This window comes from Sinohyriopsis cumingii, chromosome 15, assembly GCF_028554795.1.
Source record: "Sinohyriopsis cumingii isolate HCF-2022 chromosome 15, ASM2855479v2, whole genome shotgun sequence".
NCBI classification, from domain to species: Eukaryota; Metazoa; Mollusca; class Bivalvia; order Unionida; family Unionidae; genus Sinohyriopsis; species Sinohyriopsis cumingii.
Window position 1 is genome coordinate 97,142,494 of NC_142975.1, and position 17,602 is coordinate 97,160,095.

Consider the following 17,602-nt stretch of genomic DNA (forward strand, 5'->3'; position numbering starts at 1 on the left):
TGACTACTTCACAAGCGATTTTATTGGTTGCAGCTACCACACCTCCTACGTTAACAGCGTCTGTTCAAGCACGTGACAACAAAGCGTCGTCATAGACTCTGCATATGCCAAGAGTTCAGTAAAAGACGGAAACCGCCATTGAAACATTAGTCCTACCGCTTTTATGGTACATTTATCAATCATTAGTTTACAACTGCTTTCACCTTCCCTCCTAGTCTGGGATGTATTTAAAACCTAAAGATTTGTCCGAATACGGACGTTGGTGTTGATTATACTCACAGTTTGAAAAGATATGTGTGCGTGCGTACCTGGGTGGATGTATGTGTTTGAAAGAAAGGCATCATATAAACAGCGCACTGTCAACAGATTGAAGTCGGTACATTACATAATAATAGACAAGACATACACTTTGAAGTTTATTTTTCAATGGAAAATATTGACACCATATCATTAACGTACAAATATAAAACGGTGGTTTATTAATACAGAATATAATGAAAAGGAATATATGAAATCATTTGTATCGAGGATCGATAATGTGGATGTTAAACATAAAATGCTATTGGCTACGTATTAGTGAAGATGCTCCAGCTTCTTCATGTTTTATTCTAATTTATAAAGAAACTAAAACAAACCAAAATCCGAAGTTTGCAAAGTACATATATCTGAGGTGTAAAGTGATAAATGTTATGAAAAAAATTAAAAGAACAGTATGAAATATGCGAGTCGTTTTAGCACAAGTCTGCTAAATAACAATGTAAAGAGCACTGAACAATATAAAATATATGTCTGATAAATAATATGGTAAAAGAGCATTGACGAAATGGCAAATTAATGTCTGCTAAATAACAATAACAAATAAATGTTGCAGATTTTGGATTTTGATGGACCATTTGAAGCGTAGAGCAATGGAGAATAAATAACAAAAATAATTCAAATGTTTCCTCAGGCTTCGCATATATATATATATATATATATATATATATATATATATATATATATATATATATATATATATATATATATATATATATATATATATAAAGAATACAAATCATACGGTGAATAACAATCCTTTAAAGTGTACTGGATCTGGCAAGGGATCACGTATTTCAGGGATTGATTAAGATAAATGCAATAAACTGACAACGACCAGTGCGGAACTAGTATCGAACTAGCCTGAGCGCTTTCGACTCTTTATTGAGTCGTTTTCAAAGGCAGATACAAAACTTAGACAAGACAATCGGCTGCTAAAGATAATTTTATTTGTGCATCGTTAAAATTATCTTTTGCAGCCGACACATTTTCTTCTAAATAAATCTCTAAATTTGATTAATAACCTACGACTACTATAACAATGAAATATCCGGGATATAATTTGCGCTTACATAACTTTACATAAAATAACAGATGTTGTTATGGTTCATCAGTTTCTAGGTCAATACAAATATTTTTCAGTATCAGCAACAAGCAGAAATAAACCAGCGAACACATGATAAAGTTAAGATTTAATTCTTGTAGAAGCAGTCATGTAAAGTTTCGCAAACATAACCGTTCTTCTGTTTTATTTGCTTTTCATGTATATGTTTTGTATTTGCATTTGAAAAAGACTTATTTAAGAGTCGAAAGCGCTCATGTTAGTCATATACTAGTTTCGCCTTGTTCGTTGTCAGTTCATTGCATTTTTATATATATCCAGTTTAAAAATATTAGTTTTGCAACTATTATATAACTGACAGACTTAATTTAAAGAATTAACAGGGCTAGCAGATTAATTAAATGATTTCGATTAAAGTAAATAAACATCTTCCTATTTTATAATATTCTGCCATCAATAACGGCCAGTCCTGTCATGTGACCGTATTACGAAGTTTGTGAAATAATTAATGCCAAGTTCCATATAATGGTTTGTGATTTGCTTAGATCATGTATACTTATTACATTATGCGACTTGTGAAATTATTCGATAATGTTGTACACCGATTGCCGTTTGCGACTTGTGGTTGTTTGGATCAGGCATACAGATTTCATCTACATGGTTATAAGATGCAGCGATTGAACAATAAAAGTATATATATTGGTAAAGCCAGTGTTCCACGAATATTAATCCTACCATGTGTAATAAATTTAAATAAAACTGTTTAATTTAACCAGAACATTTTCTTAAGGAATATATCGTAGATACACTTTAATAAACAATGTGTATTTTCATGTCAGGTAGATGAGACATTTCTGATTCTGACAAAGGAACTATATGGCAGTTTGAAATTAGCATTACAATTAAAGTCTGAAATGAGCATTACAATTAAAGTTTGAAATTAGCAGTACAATTATAGTTTGAAATTAGCATTACAATTAAAGTTCGGAATTAGCATTACAATCAGGTCAGGCTCTGCGATGTGCGGGACCCAAGGCAGCAAGCGACGAGTGGGTCCCCAAGCAAAACAATTGCATTGCGGAGTTGATTAAATGACAGCGCAGGGCCTAAGGTGGTTGCCTCGTTCAGCTTGCCCTAGGGCCGGGCCTGATTACAATTAAAGTTTGAAATCAGCATTAAAATGAAGGGAACACCTTATTTCATTTTCTTGAAACATTGAATAACCTATAATTTTGCGATGATGCAAAATCCAGCGGTTCTCGCAAAACCTCGCTAATATGTTTATAAAAGAAAGCAATTACAAAAAGACTATTGGCAGCAGATAACACAAGGTTCACGGAATCAAAGAAAATATGAGGACATGTGATCTATAAACGACAACAAACATAATACGGATTTATACACTGGTTTTACAAACCATTTTTCACATGTCACAAAGAACTAGAACTGTTTTTACAGAACAGGAATGCCCCTCCACAGTGCCTAAAGACATCACACTAAAGGTGACAATGGTGGGACGACGGACGTACTAACAGAACGAAACCCCATAGAATTGTTGCGCTGGGCAATATAACTGTTTATATAGCTATATATGACACATGAATGAAGTGAAAGTTGGATTCTTTGTCAGGGTTTTGTTGTTGTGTTTTTAAATATTAAATAGTGAAATAGAAAACAACATTCTGTGGCAACAGTTATATTAACTACTGTATGCCCTTGATGGAGACATTTTAAATTATCATCGATGTCAATCAAAGCTTCACATATACAGTTCTGATAAATTACAGTTTGGTTTCACTTCGGCAATGTTTATGAAAACCAACACATCTACAGACAATTTGGATTTGCGTGTTCTTCAAACATAAATGGCACAAAGTGGTTTGATAGTCAGAAAAGGAGACAAAGTGAATATCTTCACTAAGCTAAATGTCATTCATATTTTGTTTAAGTAACTGTTTCTGTCCCTTACATATTAATATAATTATATTCCGGGATTTATTGTAACAGAAGCTCTATCTCCAAACTCCTCCAGCAGAGGAGCAAGATGGCTACCACCCCTCGCCTAAAATATAGCTCCTGTGCAAGTGTCTTTTATTCACACCTTAAAATCGCAGTGCTCCGGATAATAGCGATACATGAATAAAACACTAAGGTGATGTTTCTGGCGTCTGCACAACCACGGCAGGGGACTGTTGTAAACCGTCTCACCGATAACTGATCCATTCGCCGAGTTATTCTACACATTTCGTTTCGTATCGTTGAGATTCTGGCTTACTAGGTCAGTCAGCGCCATTTGTAGCTTTTGAATGTTTGGCTTTTCCCGCTCTGTCACGTGTTGCATATGCTTTATCTTGACATCTGATGGCTGTAAAATGCAATGGGGTTTATGTTATGACCGATATAAGAAAATCCACACTTTTGATGAAGAAAAATAAAGCGGTTAACATGTTTACTCAGTATGTGTACAAACTATGCCTACATTGCATTAGTAATGTACCTATCTTGTAAAGGCTTTATCTCAAGCCGGATATAGTTCTAAGACAGGGTTTACTTTATCACTATGCGCATTGGACAATTAGTACTACTAGCATAGTTTATAAAGGAACCAGAACCTATTGGAATTTTGGCCAATTTACGCTTACCACACAAACTGAAGATTAACTTCAAAATACATTATCGTTTCAAGTTATTTTGTACCTAATACTAAAAGCGAATACCTATTCCAATTCAAGACAAATAACGGGTCAAATTCTATTATACCTCGAGAGACATGGCAAATATTTTTGACAGACCTTGCTGGTCATAACGATGGAAGCAATTACGTGAAATCAGATCAGAATATACTGATTCGTTTTTAACAAAATAGCGGAACTTCGAAGGTGAATGTCTCGTAAGAAACTAACTAAATAAAGAACATTAATTCAGTTTCGTGTTGAAGTACTCTTATGTATGTCTGTATTATGTACGTTACTTTTTATAAATATAGATTGTAAGAGTAATATAGTAAATTCCATATTAAATACGTAATTGTGTTCATGTTGGTGTATGTGCACCTTAAGATAAGGTCATTTTGTTTCAAAAATATTTTACTTTTTTGCCTTTTGACCTCTGAAGGTGTAGAGGAAATCTTGTTGACGAAAATGATGGGATTTGACTTCAGGGCATTGGTTTCCATCGAGGAAATACTGGCCCACCTAATCTTGATTGGTTGGCCGCTAAAGGACCTGACCTGCTTGTCAATTTGGACTGAACTGGAAATGAATATTTGACCCTCGTTCTGAAATTGTGTTTTACTTTTCTGTACAAGGTAGTCACAAACAGATTATTCCAATCTATAACATTGGTTTTAGTAGGATCGGGTTTAGTTTTGTTCAGTTTTAATTTGAGAGGATTTATTTATTTCAGTTATTCACTGGAATTACAATGTGTTCATAAACCTTAGGAATAAGTAACTATTTTAGAACTACTGTGGTGAATTCATACAAAAACATTTTGGATCATATCATTGTAATAATTCAAGACTGTTAGCACATCAATATATTCCAGACTATTGGCACATCATCACAATAGACTGCACCACATTCGGAACACCACAGGAACGCATTTGGAAAATGGTTACTTTAGGACACGTGATAGAATTTTGAAGACTATTTATTATTTCATTCACCATATTGTAAATTATTTATAATTTATTTCACTTTCTATTCTACGGAAATTAATTACTTATTGAATTTTTTTTTAAAATCTTGGTGGTTTTCGCTTTTTTGTTACTTAGTTTAAGACCGTAGAGTCGTAACGGTATGAAAGGAATGCAGATTTAAGATCGTAGAATAGAAATTATTTCGAACATTCATTCACCTGTAGATGAAGAGTCTTGTGTACTGCAAGAGTCCGAGACTGACAAAACCCCTTGCCGCACTCCGTGCACTTAAACGGCTTCTCCTTGGAATGGATGTACCTGCGAAAGTGAATGAGATGATTGGTTCACATGCAGAAACAGGGTTCACTATATATATATATATATATATATATATATATATATATATATATATATATATATATATATATATATATATATATATATATATAGAGAGAGAGAGAGAGAGAGAGAGAGAGAGAGAGAGAGAGAGATTGATACGCATCAATTACTAAGGAGCACGCACAAAAAAGTGGATGCGTTAAGTGGATGCATAAATGGTCATCAAAATGAGTTGATACATTGAAAATAAGATGACCTGTCGCCAGACCATTGATACATTGATGCGCAACATTATGGAGCTCGCATAAACACGTGTCTGCCTGAAGTGCATTTATAAATGGTCTTTATAAAGTACCTATGCAATGTTTGGTTGTTTTTAACACTCTCCACTCAACGTATGTGCAAATGGGAGATTTAATATGTGCTGACATGGGCAAAAGTCGCGCTGTATACGTAAACCCTTACTGTAGAAGCAAATATTTGAGAGTTTTGGGAATCAGAGCTAAGAATTTAAAGGAGACAACACAAGGGACTAAAAACGTTCCACGTTCCTTTGAACACTTCATTTCCTCTCAGCGGCTGGACAATTTATAACTATTCATTTGCTTATTAAAATGTACCCAAGTTAAATGTATCTTTTGTAACGGCTTTTTAGGTAATATGTTCTATGTGTTTTTCTGGTTTGAAAAAAAAATGCCTCGAGTGAAACCAGTTCTGAGGGTTACAGTTATTGCGATTTATCCAGAGAAGATGTTGATAATGTAGTGTAGTCGCCATGATGGGTACAAGCTTTCTCAAAAGTAGTCATTAGACATTTAATATGGTAGAATGCCACGTATAGTCAAATGATATAGCAATTAGCATTTATCGACACGATGAACCTCAGTCATTGCAGTTTATCGGAGGAGAAAGTTTAGCCTGATATCTCGTTAATTCATTTTTATCGGAAAGTTTAACGTGCCACACAGACTTTGGTCTAACATTAATATGGTGGGAACTTCATGTCGCAAAAGATTGGGAGTATATTAGGAAGGATTGCAGCGGAAACAGAACGGTTTATGATACACTGTTTACATGCCGTTAAGTTTCATATATTACACCACTAGAAGGTATAGACAGAATTTTATCCCATTCAGATTGCGGGACATGGTAACAATTCATGGCAGATTAATTAAGAGATGTACGTCAGTTTTACTACGCAATTTTCTCCCGATTTATTCTGCCTATTTTTGAACAATTCTTCTACACTGTAATACACTATTTTTGCGAGTTGGTGTAAAAGAACTCATATTTACTACTGCTACTACTACTACTAATAATAATGATAATAATAATAATAATAATAATAAGAAGAAGAAGAAGAAGAAGAAGAAGAAGAAGAATGTAAAACAAACCCCACTTACCTGTGATCCCTGAGATGATCCTGGCGTCTGAAAGCTTTGCCACAAATCTCACAAGGATAAGGTCGTTCGTCCGTATGCGTGCGCTCATGTATGAGGAGGTTGTATGATTTTGTAAAATGGCGACCGCAGAATTTACAAATAAATTCCTTTTTAGTCCTGAAAGTTATGAGATAAGAGTTTTCATTTTGTTTGATTTTAATAGATGTAGAGATATGAGATACAGTATTTCGAAGACGCAATCAAACTGCTCATATCAAGAGTATTATCGGTAGGTGAGTTAAAGGTGATTTAACAGCGAACAACGAAAGCATTGTGTGGGTGTTGAATACACTAATCACTTGGTTAATTTCTCAATTTGTTCTTTTGCATTTCTCATGCAGTTAAAGTTTAATTACGGATAATCATTTTTAAACGTTCAAGATCAAGTATACTAGCTCCACAACAACAAGAAGTGGATAACAATAGATAAAAAGCATGCATAATGTCTTGTATGATTAACAATCAATGCAATACCTTATTCTAAATTAAAATACACAGACACATTATATATAACACTATCACACAGGTTACAGAATATGTAAATTAAAAATTCTTTAACCCATTCAATAATATTATATGCATTCAATATTAATTTGCCTACTATTATCAAGCATTCTTCCATGAAATTCAGTGGTGATACTTTCCGTTCTGTCTAATATATGGTTGCAATTCTCCCTCTGCCTCTCTGTATGTATGTGTATATGTCAGCATATATATATATATATATATATATATATATATATATATATATATATATATATATATATATATATATATATATATATGAGTTTCACTTTGCTGTCTAATGTCAAATATACGATAATTTGAGAAAGGACTTTGTACCTTCATACATTCACTGTAATGCAAATCACACGAAGTTTCATAATTTTATCCAGAGAATCAATACGAATATTACTATCCTACATAGTCTGTCTATTTATCTACCAAAATCTTTAAAAGTGGGAGAATCAGTGTAGTAATCCCAGAATCGTTTTGTTTTTTCAGTTGTACAGATTGACAGAAAATAACGGTATAATTAGAGATACCTTGCTGCCCCTCTCCCTCTAGGTCGTTTTAGAATGTGTCCTGCTGCGGTTACGGTCGTGAAGCTACTCGTGGAAGGGTGATACCTGCTTATGATCAGATAAAATAGAAATATAGCTATATCATACAGCAATACAGCAATTTTTAAAATTCTGATTCATGTATTTTATTGCATCTTCCAAAATATGTCAACATGTCTGAGAACAAATTTCATTAGTAGTTTCCAGGGGGCCTAGACTTTTACAATTATTGTGACGACAACGTTAAAAAGTGCCATATATTACATTGCTATAAATATTTGTAATCCCTGCAAGTCAATTAATACTAAGAATATTAACAACTACAATGTGAAAGTAAGACTACAAGAGAGAGAGAGAGAGAGAGAGAGTATTGGTATTACTATTACTTTAATGTAGCAAATCTACTTTATTATTTGATGTATTTCTGTATAAAGTACACTAATATTCAGTTTTTGTTTCTTCTTTTTCTTCAAAACTAATATAGTAGTCTTTACATATAGAATGGAACGATCTAATTAGAGTGTCTCATAATTTATAGTGTCTCATCATTTATATTGTCTCGTCATTTATAGTGTCTCATCATTTATATTGTCTCGTCATTTATATTGTCTCATCATTTCTGTCAAGAAACTAATATCAGATACATAATCAGGATTTATGCAGAGAAAATTTTATTGAAAGCAATACAGATGGAGAACGCGTTCAAGCTATACCAAATCGATGAGCGTTCACACACGTTTACTAGATGCACATATACAAAATTAATAGTACATTATCAAAGTGAAAAGATAAATCATGGAATAGTATCATAGTTACTTCTAATATAATATAAATTAATTATTTTTTTTTAAGAATATAAACCATGTTAGCGATAATGACGAATATGAAGTTTATTTACCTCAGTGAACCTGCATTAACGAGCACGTGACTAAATACTTTAGCGTCTCGGCTACCCGGTTTGTCCAAAGTCGGGGTGGAAGGGTTGTTTGTTTTTTGCTCCTCTGCGATAGCACGTGCCAAATTGGCGAAATCAAAACGAGGCCTCGGAACCACGAGGTTTACTGAAATAAGGACAATACATTAACAAATATCATGAGAAACGCACCAAATGCTAAATGTAACGACCAAACTAAATTTTATCATTATTGATTTTTCATTTTTCGGCGGTTCTTGTTTATGCATTAGGCTATCTTTTTCGTTTAAAAGATGTTCTTCACTGTAATATGTTTAGATCAACAATTTTCTAATTTCCTTCATCTTGACAACCATACACTCTGTTATATATCTGTTATATACTGTTCATACACTCTGTTATATATATATATATATATATATATATATATATATATATATATATATATATATATATATATATATATATATATATATATATATCGGTGAGAACTTTAAAAAACATGTGTGCACCTCTGAATGCGTGTGCGTGTTACTTTGAAGGAAGGAAACAAAGAAATAATAAAATTGTCTGATTGGAAGAGACTGAAAGTGGTAAATATTGCAGCAAAAGGTAACTCCGCAAATATGGGTCAAAGTATTACGAGATAATTTGTACCTGGTGACCTCTTTGATGGGCTTGACTCTGGACTAGACTCTCCGTCACTCCTCCTCTGTGAATTATCTCTCTCTGTCGAAGCTCCATCTACATGTGAAGCAGGTGACTTCCGACCTCGCGTGCAACAATCTAAGGCACCATATTGGTTGCACAAATTGGTGACATTGGTGTTGCAGTTCCAGTGATGCATTGTTAGAGAATTGAATGTGAGGTAGGCAGGATGGAGTACGGTCGGGGCCATATTGTATGGATAGGAATGTAAGCTGTACGGGTATCTGCCCGAATTTTGCGACATCGTTGTACAATCGACGTACATCGGCACAGACTCACGTGACTCTAACGTCATATTTAGAGGCTGTTCGTATGCAAGGAGTGCTTGTGACACGTGTTGGCTGCTGTAAGCCAAGTGACTCATGGATTTTTCTGCAAGAAGAAAAGAATTTATAATCATTTCATCTCCGTTCTAACTTTGGTTGATCCAGTCAGAGGTTTTAACCTGCCTTCCAAGAGATTAATTTTGCACAAAAAAAAAAGAAGAAAAGAAGCAGTCACACGATTAAAAGATCCCTTCCTCGTAGAGAAGTAGACAGATCATGGCATGAGACATCTTGGCTAGAAAAGGGTCGTCTATCCACTTTATTTTCATTGTTTCACAACAATCCTTGGTACATGTGGATAGCCAAAGCACTACGCTTGTGGATGAAATAAGATAGTCCAATCAGATTGCTCGTTACATGTGCACAGAAAGATAAATAGGACCAATTATAGCAAGCTTCATTGCTAGCGACACACGTGGCAAGTAAAATCCTCTAGTTTGAATTTTAGATACCCCCCAGTTAAGGCATTTGGAAATTACAGATGTGATCATATTCTAAGTCTTATATGTCAAGCAACAAGGTCTCTGATTGGTTTGATTTAGCTTCCAATGGACAATGCCTCTTCATCCGTAAGAAGACTTGTTCAGGACCCTGTGTTTGGCTACCTGTGCTAATGGTCAGAGTGGAACTAACCGGATAGCTTAAGTGTAGCTATCGAAATGAATATGATCACCAAATTTCTTTTAAATATACGAGCGAAAATGTTTGCTATTATTTTGTTCTAATTAATGTACATGTGTTTTTAAAAAGCTAAAAAGCAACAGCATTAGTAGAACAAAAAAGAACACAACCTATCAAAACAGACAGTATAAATGTTAGTAATATATTTTTATTTTATATGTCACAGCAAATGTTTTCTATTTTCTTTTTGAAATACATATTTAAAATTCAAATATAGAAAAGTTCCATGTCTTTAAAGCCTAAATGAGCATTTGAAAAATATCAGTTCTACACTGTCTATATTTATATGACGACGGCTATACTAAACAATTCATCTGAGGAAACTTGAACATTCATTTAAGAGGCACCACTCGCTTAATAAAACGGCCACGTAGTACTGAGATCGCTGACGTCAGCTTAATAAAACGTCACGTAGTACTGAGATCGCTGACGTCAGCTTAATAAAACGTCCACGTAGTACTGAGATCGCTGACGTCAACTTAATAAAACGTCACGTAGTACTGAGATCGCTTACGTCAGCTTAATAAAACGTCCACTTAGTACTGAGATCGCTGACGTCAGCTTAATAAAACTCCACTTAGTACTGAGATCGCTGACGTCAGCTTAATAACCAAATGCAAGATCAAGTGACCAAGAAACCCCTGCCAGTGTGGTGCCTGCTATTCTACTGGCTGCATATGGTGTGAAAACCAATGGTGTGAGGGTATATCTTTTCATGGATAACTTCATTTTCGACAACATGTCAGTTGTATAATATTGAAAGCCCTCATTGCAATGGGCGCTTTCTCTCAAAGTTTGTCACATTCTATTTGTCACTTTTTTTGAGAGAAAGTAGTTGTATTTTGTTATTATTAGTAACGATGACCATAGTTGATGGCATATGGACATCACTGCTGTAAATACAAGGGTTTCTTGCATGGACGCTTTTTTCTTCAAAATTTGGTCTATGTTTATTCAGCGGCACTTTAGAAGAAAACGTATTCTAAATTGTCTTTTATTTTTTATTAACAGCGACCATCTTTGATGGCAGATCCGAAATAGCTTCTATAAACGAAACAGTCCTTTATACCAGAGTGTTTCCTGTCAAATTCGGTAATGTTCTGTGAAGTGTTTTTTGAAAAGAAGCCAATCAAAGGATTTTATGATTAGTACGTGCGGTGATATTTGTACAAACTGGAAAAGACCTTAATGCCATAATGGTTTATGTCAAATCTGTTAAATAATGTTGAGTCTCTTCGACAAAATGGATTAATATTTTTTTTAGTTTTAGTGTTGGTGGAAATATGTGATAATTTATTGGCATCATTTCTGCAAGCTTTAAACACATATATGCAGCTAGGATTTCTATCAAGTCTGGTTAAATTCTGTTGAGTGATTTGTGAGAAGAAGTCGAGCAAACGCTTTACTATCTTTTACTAACGTCGACTATATGTGACGGCGTATTGACGCCATTTTGTATGACTTTGAATGTCATATGTGTCATTTGCTTTATTATCTAGAATTGGTTCCAAATTCTTTACTCAATATTTTAAATAAAGTCGCTTAAATGAAGAAAAAAATATTTAAAAATGTTAGTAACAGCGGACATGTTTGTTACCAGACATTATTTATAATTTTTTTAAATTACATATTCACCAGAATATGTTCTGTCCAGTCTGGTCAAATTCTACTGAGCGGTTATTGAGAAGTCGTTTAATGTTTTTTTGTTTCTTTTTTTCTTTTAGATACAATTGCAGTATTTGACGACAGGCCTTCATTACTTGAACAACTTCACACTAGAGTGCATCCTGTAATATTTGATCAACTAAGTTAAGCCGACTTTTAGAACAAGTTGTTTAAATGTAATTTTTTATTACAAAAAACTCTAATGTTTAGTAACGACGTCTATATTGAATGACAGATGAACGAAAGAATTGTATCAAAGGATCTAATTTGAAAATTCTTGATACCAGAAAGCTCCCGTGAAAATCACATGCATGCTGCGCTGGTCAATTTTTTTTTTTTATTTTTTATTTTTTTGTGTGTATCTAACGGTCTGGTGAGCTACACAGGTAGGTTACAGCTGCCTACACAGGCTATAACAGCGACTGCGACCATCTTTGATTAAGATCACGTGACACAATCATGCCCGATTTAATAAGATTCCGCACAGGTTGTTTTTTGCTGTTATTTTTTTCTAAATTTAATTAATTTTGATACTCATTTCTGGAGTTAAGTAGACATTGACTATTGGATACATTATCAGTATAAATGTAGACATGTATTTGAATCGGGTCTCCCTTATTTCAGTATTAAAATATCATCTTTCGAATAAACACGCGCGTAATTCTGTAACCAGAGAGAGCGAGAGAGCGAGCATTGGCAATTTTCCCTCTAATTAAACGAGTCCCTGGAGTGCACTTTCTAGTTGCCCGTTATCTCTGGGTAAGTTAGATATGGTTTCAAGGTACTGAACACATTAGTAGGCAATTATACTGAATTATACGGTCAGCACCAAAATATTGTAATTCGAGTTTATACCAAACACCACAGATAAAGACTCCAATTACCATACACACCCGCACAGAATCCAAATCTGACAGGCTAAATCGAGCACAGCATCCAGGACCCCGCCCCTTTTTTTAAATTTAGCAGATATTCTGCAGATACACATTGATCTTAATACGCGTCTGCATGATGATGCACTAATCTTTTACATACAATAATAATAATAATAATAATAATAATAATAATAATAATAATTGTTATTATTATTATTATTATTATTATTATTATTATTATTATTATTATTAAGAACTAACATGCTAGTATAGTTGTGACAATTTTCTTTTCTGTCACTTGTTTTCTGTTTCTATAGATTAAAAGAATAGAAATACGATGCACTGTAATAAAAAGCAGTTGTTAAAATACATTTAAAAAAGTCCATAGACAGAGACAAGTGTTAAATTTAACAGATGGCTTACAAATCCCTTGTATTTATTTTCCCCCGAGTTAAAAAGGACATACGAGAGAGATGGTATTATGACGGGGTTAATAGGATTTTTATCAAGAGATTGTGTAAGAGGATTGGGGAATAGGTTGTATACAGGTGGTAATTACTTTATTGCACCTAGACAGAACAAATACTATGATTATCTCGACAACACTAGTAATATAGTAAGGGGTGAAATTGGGATTAAGCGGAACCTACTTCAAACGGATTTCTAAATCACTCCAGCTTTTAATACAGTAACTTAACCTGTCTGTAGAGAGAGAGAGAGAGAGAGAGAGAGAGAGAGAGAGATTTAATAGATAATATAGTTTGTATAATATAGAAATGAGCGATAACATGGTAGAGAGATCATATATACTAATGTTTTGTTATTCTCTTTTTTAAACAAAGATAATGAAGTCAAAATAATAGCAGACCTCGTCGACGCACGACTGATACGTAACCCTTTAAATATACCTTATTTATTTACTTTTCATACCTACAATTACTTTGAAAAAGTCGTTGACAATTTCATTTCTTTATGTTTCTCTCCATGGAAAAGATGATCATTTTCATCAACTATATCCTTTATTGCTTGCCTAGGACACGGATATCGAATCTTTGTATACCTTGTTTCCAAAGTTTTATCCAGTTTTCTTTTCTCTCCCGAACAAAATGATCAATAAAGTTAAGAACACTTTTTGTCAAAGAAATAAAATATTTTATGTTCCATCAATACAGAAGTAAAATACTCGTCTTCTCTGGCAATCATCATCAGCATCATCATTATCATCATCATCATCTTCACTGCACCGCCAAATTATTTCACAAATTAAAATAATTAATTTATTAGTATCATCCTAGAAAATAATATAAAGAATTAATTGAAGAATTTTGCTTAAGAAATGCTCATGTCGCTGCTAAAGGTATTACCAGAGAGAGAGAGAGAGAGAGAGAGAGAGAGAGAGAGAAAATATTTCGGTTAGTATGGAGAAAAATAATGCAGTTTAAGGTTTGTTTTCGACAATAAAGAAAAAAAGAAACATTCAGCAGTCATTCAGCCGCCGCAACTGGTACAAATTCAGAGATGTTGACATCTGTGAGACATCGATACTTTGCCCCCTGCTGGCACATTGGCACTAGATGAGAGCATACTAGGCGATTGTTTGTTTTGAATACTTTCAAATGAGTTGAAAAATAACAGTTTTTGAGAGAAAATGAAGAGTCAAGCATCCACGTATCGCCTGCGTGATGAAATATATAACGAGGGGGTGAAAATTGTTTCCGAGAAAATACGCCAGGAATATTTGCACATTTTCTGGTGTATACTTATTCATTTCGTACCCCGTCACCGGTCAAATCAACCATTTGATCTTTTAGCGGCATAGTAAATCTGTCAAAGTCTAAAGTCGTCAGCTTATTCGCATTTTGTTTGGTACACTGAAAATTATCTACGATATAACAGTTTATATTTGGGAAAATCAAATGCAAACTTGTTGCCAGAGATGTCTAAATGTTGGAATGTTGGTGTCGTAAATAGTCTTCTGTTTTAAACACTTTTGCATGGTATGACTGACTAATATAATACATATTTCTACTGACTAATATAATACATATTTCAACTGACTAATATAGTACATATTTCTACTGACTAATATAATAAATATTTCAACTGACTAATATAATAAATATTTCTACTGACTAATATAATACATATTTCAACTGACTAATATAATACATATTTCTACTGACTAATATAATACATATTTCAATTGACTAATATAATAAATATTTCAACTGACTAATATAATACATATTTCAACTGACTAATATAATACATATTTCTACTGACTAATATAATACATATTTCAACTGACTAATATAACACATATTTCTACTGACTAATATAGTACATATTTCTACCACTATAATACATTTTTCAACTAATACAATACATATTTCTGCTGTTGACTTGACTGCATAGGAACGATCTAAATTTGATTATTGCAAAGCAGTCCAATAGTTTGAGGAATTCTATGCCAATGAATGCTTTTGTTACGTTCTACCTGCTTTTATCCGCCACCTTGTGTAGAGAAAATGCGTGTAAAATATGAAATTCAGGACGAAAATTCGAAATTTGAATGCCTTTTCATATTCAGTATACATATACATATATATATATATATATATATATATATATATATATATATATATATATATATATATACACACACTTGTTCTTAACAATACCTGTGTTAGATGTTCTCAATATCATATTATAACACACATATTATGTTTGTTATTAATGCTGTTTTGGCTTTTGTTCATTTTATCAAACTCACTTTAATACATATACATTAGTTTCGATTATCTAACAAATATCCAGCCTCTTGACAAAGTATGATTTGTAGCTGCATTAAAGAATGATTTTAATGTTTAATTTTGAGTTCATTTAAAGTTTACGGAAATTCGCAGTACCGTCAATTTATTGAAATCGTATATTTTATTTATTGGCTTTGTCAATAATGAGCATCAAACATGGCAAATCAGTTTCGTCTTAAGCTGCGATTGTCTTCTATTTGTAATGGTCCTCATTGTCACGTGTTTTCGAATTACACGTCATCTTTCTTTTGTATCCAAAAATGTTTAATTAATAATGCATACATCTGTACTGCTGGATGTATTAGTATCTATCAGACAAAAAGGTTAAGACACAACATGTTTTAATAGGACGTTGTTATTTAAAATAATCGTTGAAACTTTCTGTCATAATAAACAAATAAATCGGGCCATACCTCGTATCTAAACCGATTTGTTTTATATAATTATTTCGAGGAAAACAAAAATGAAATAAATTTCTCGTTGTATCTACATCTAGTGTATGTTTTATATTTAGAGTATGTTTTAGTTTAGTATCGGTTTTTTACATGCATTTCTTTATTTTCTATTCGACAACTTTGACCATCAAATCTGTAACTTACAACGAGACAGAAAGAAATGTTTCAAATTTGTTCACTTTTTTGCGTTCTTTTATCTAATCAATATTCGTGATTACGTAAATAAAATCCATGACTTTGATGAAAGCCGACAGACAGACAGACAAACAATTTAAGATAGTACCTGATGAATTTTCTGTTGTACCTCTTTTCATTCGCTGGTTTCTTCCTACAAGAAAAGCTTTTGGCATCGTAAGACTCTGCTTCCGTTAGAAGTTTTTCGCGGCTCCTGCTGTAAGGGTTGCAATAGTAAAACCTGCTTAACACAGTTTCCTTGAAACGCCTTCCAGTTGTCAGTACACACAGAACCAACAATTATAAAAGTAATAACGTAGTTTGCTTTAACTTGTAAATTGATGGCTTTTGCTTGTTCACACTCTCTATTCCCACATTGTTTACTGTATTCGCCGATAATAATTTTACATATGATTTTTTCCCCCTCATACAGGTGAATGAAATCCACAACAGTTTGACAGTTTGGCCCACACCACCTTCAATTATGAGCACCCGCTACTGATTTCACAAATACTGAAAATCGGCTTTTAACCTTTCAGTTGTGCAACATCCTCTCATAAAATGTGATTTTTCTTATTTTCTATTTTTTTTCTTTCGTGAAATTACTCGATGCGCTTTAAATCTCTTCGAATTCAAGAATCAACAGTTGGCTATTAGGCTCGCCGGTTGACAACACGCTATCTGCAACGGTGCCACTTTCTCTGCTCCGCAACTTCTGAGGTGTTCTCGTATGAAATCGACACCGGTGGGTTATAAGGGCCGTCTCTGAGTCCTCGCCCGTGAGTGGAGGAAATTAGGGACTGTAATTAGTTGAATGAAAGATTCCAGGCCATTTGCATAGGCCTTATCTGTGGACAATACGACTCGGCGATAGTCGATTGTTTACCATTGTCGAAGCGGTGAATTTATTTACTTTTACAACTTGATATAGACTTTAGGACGATGAATCACTGGTCGTATGTCGCTGGGACGGGTTGGGTGCCGCAGTAACCGCTTAACCTATCAGTGAGCAAGGTTTTAATGGCCTCTGACACACATTTTGTTGTTTTGATGATATCATTGAGTCTAGGTGGAACATCAACACATTTGAATATCATTTTCTAACTATCAGAGTAGTTAACGGGACCCA

At 33.7% G+C, this 17,602-nt stretch overlaps 1 protein-coding gene across 2 annotated transcripts; it reads right to left on the reverse strand.

Moving 5' to 3' along the window:
- Positions 1-403: 403 nt before the first annotated feature.
- On the reverse strand, positions 404-17,058 carry LOC149782367 (uncharacterized). Of its 2 annotated transcripts, none has more exons than XM_089933743.1 (7): positions 16,583-17,058; positions 9,434-9,856; positions 8,762-8,924; positions 7,846-7,929; positions 6,761-6,916; positions 5,237-5,336; positions 404-3,743 (listed from the first exon to the last, which is right to left on the reverse strand). In XM_089933743.1, the coding sequence occupies exons 1-7, from the start codon at positions 16,647-16,649 to the stop codon at positions 3,615-3,617; spliced, it is 1,122 nt and encodes a 373-aa protein (XP_089789869.1). In that variant the 5' UTR covers positions 16,650-17,058; the 3' UTR covers positions 404-3,614. The 2 variants fall into 2 exon arrangements, with proteins under 2 accessions (XP_089789869.1, XP_089789868.1); XM_089933742.1 differs by having other exon boundaries at positions 7,846-7,932.
- Positions 17,059-17,602: the final 544 nt, after the last annotated feature.

What these genes read in the sequence shown, in the direction of transcription:
- LOC149782367 (XM_089933742.1), bottom strand. Translation starts at nt 16,649, where the DNA reads ATGCCAAAAGCTTTTCTTGTAGGAAGAAACCAGCGAATGAAAAGAGGT. An exon ending in GATCATCTCAGGGATCACAG is followed by an intron (nt 5,337 to 6,760) that starts GTAAGTGGGGTT and finishes TCACTTTCGCAG; the next exon opens with GTACATCCATTCCAAGGAGA. An exon ending in ACAAGACTCTTCATCTACAG is followed by an intron (nt 3,744 to 5,236) that starts GTGAATGAATGT and finishes TGCATTTTACAG; the next exon opens with CCATCAGATGTCAAGATAAA.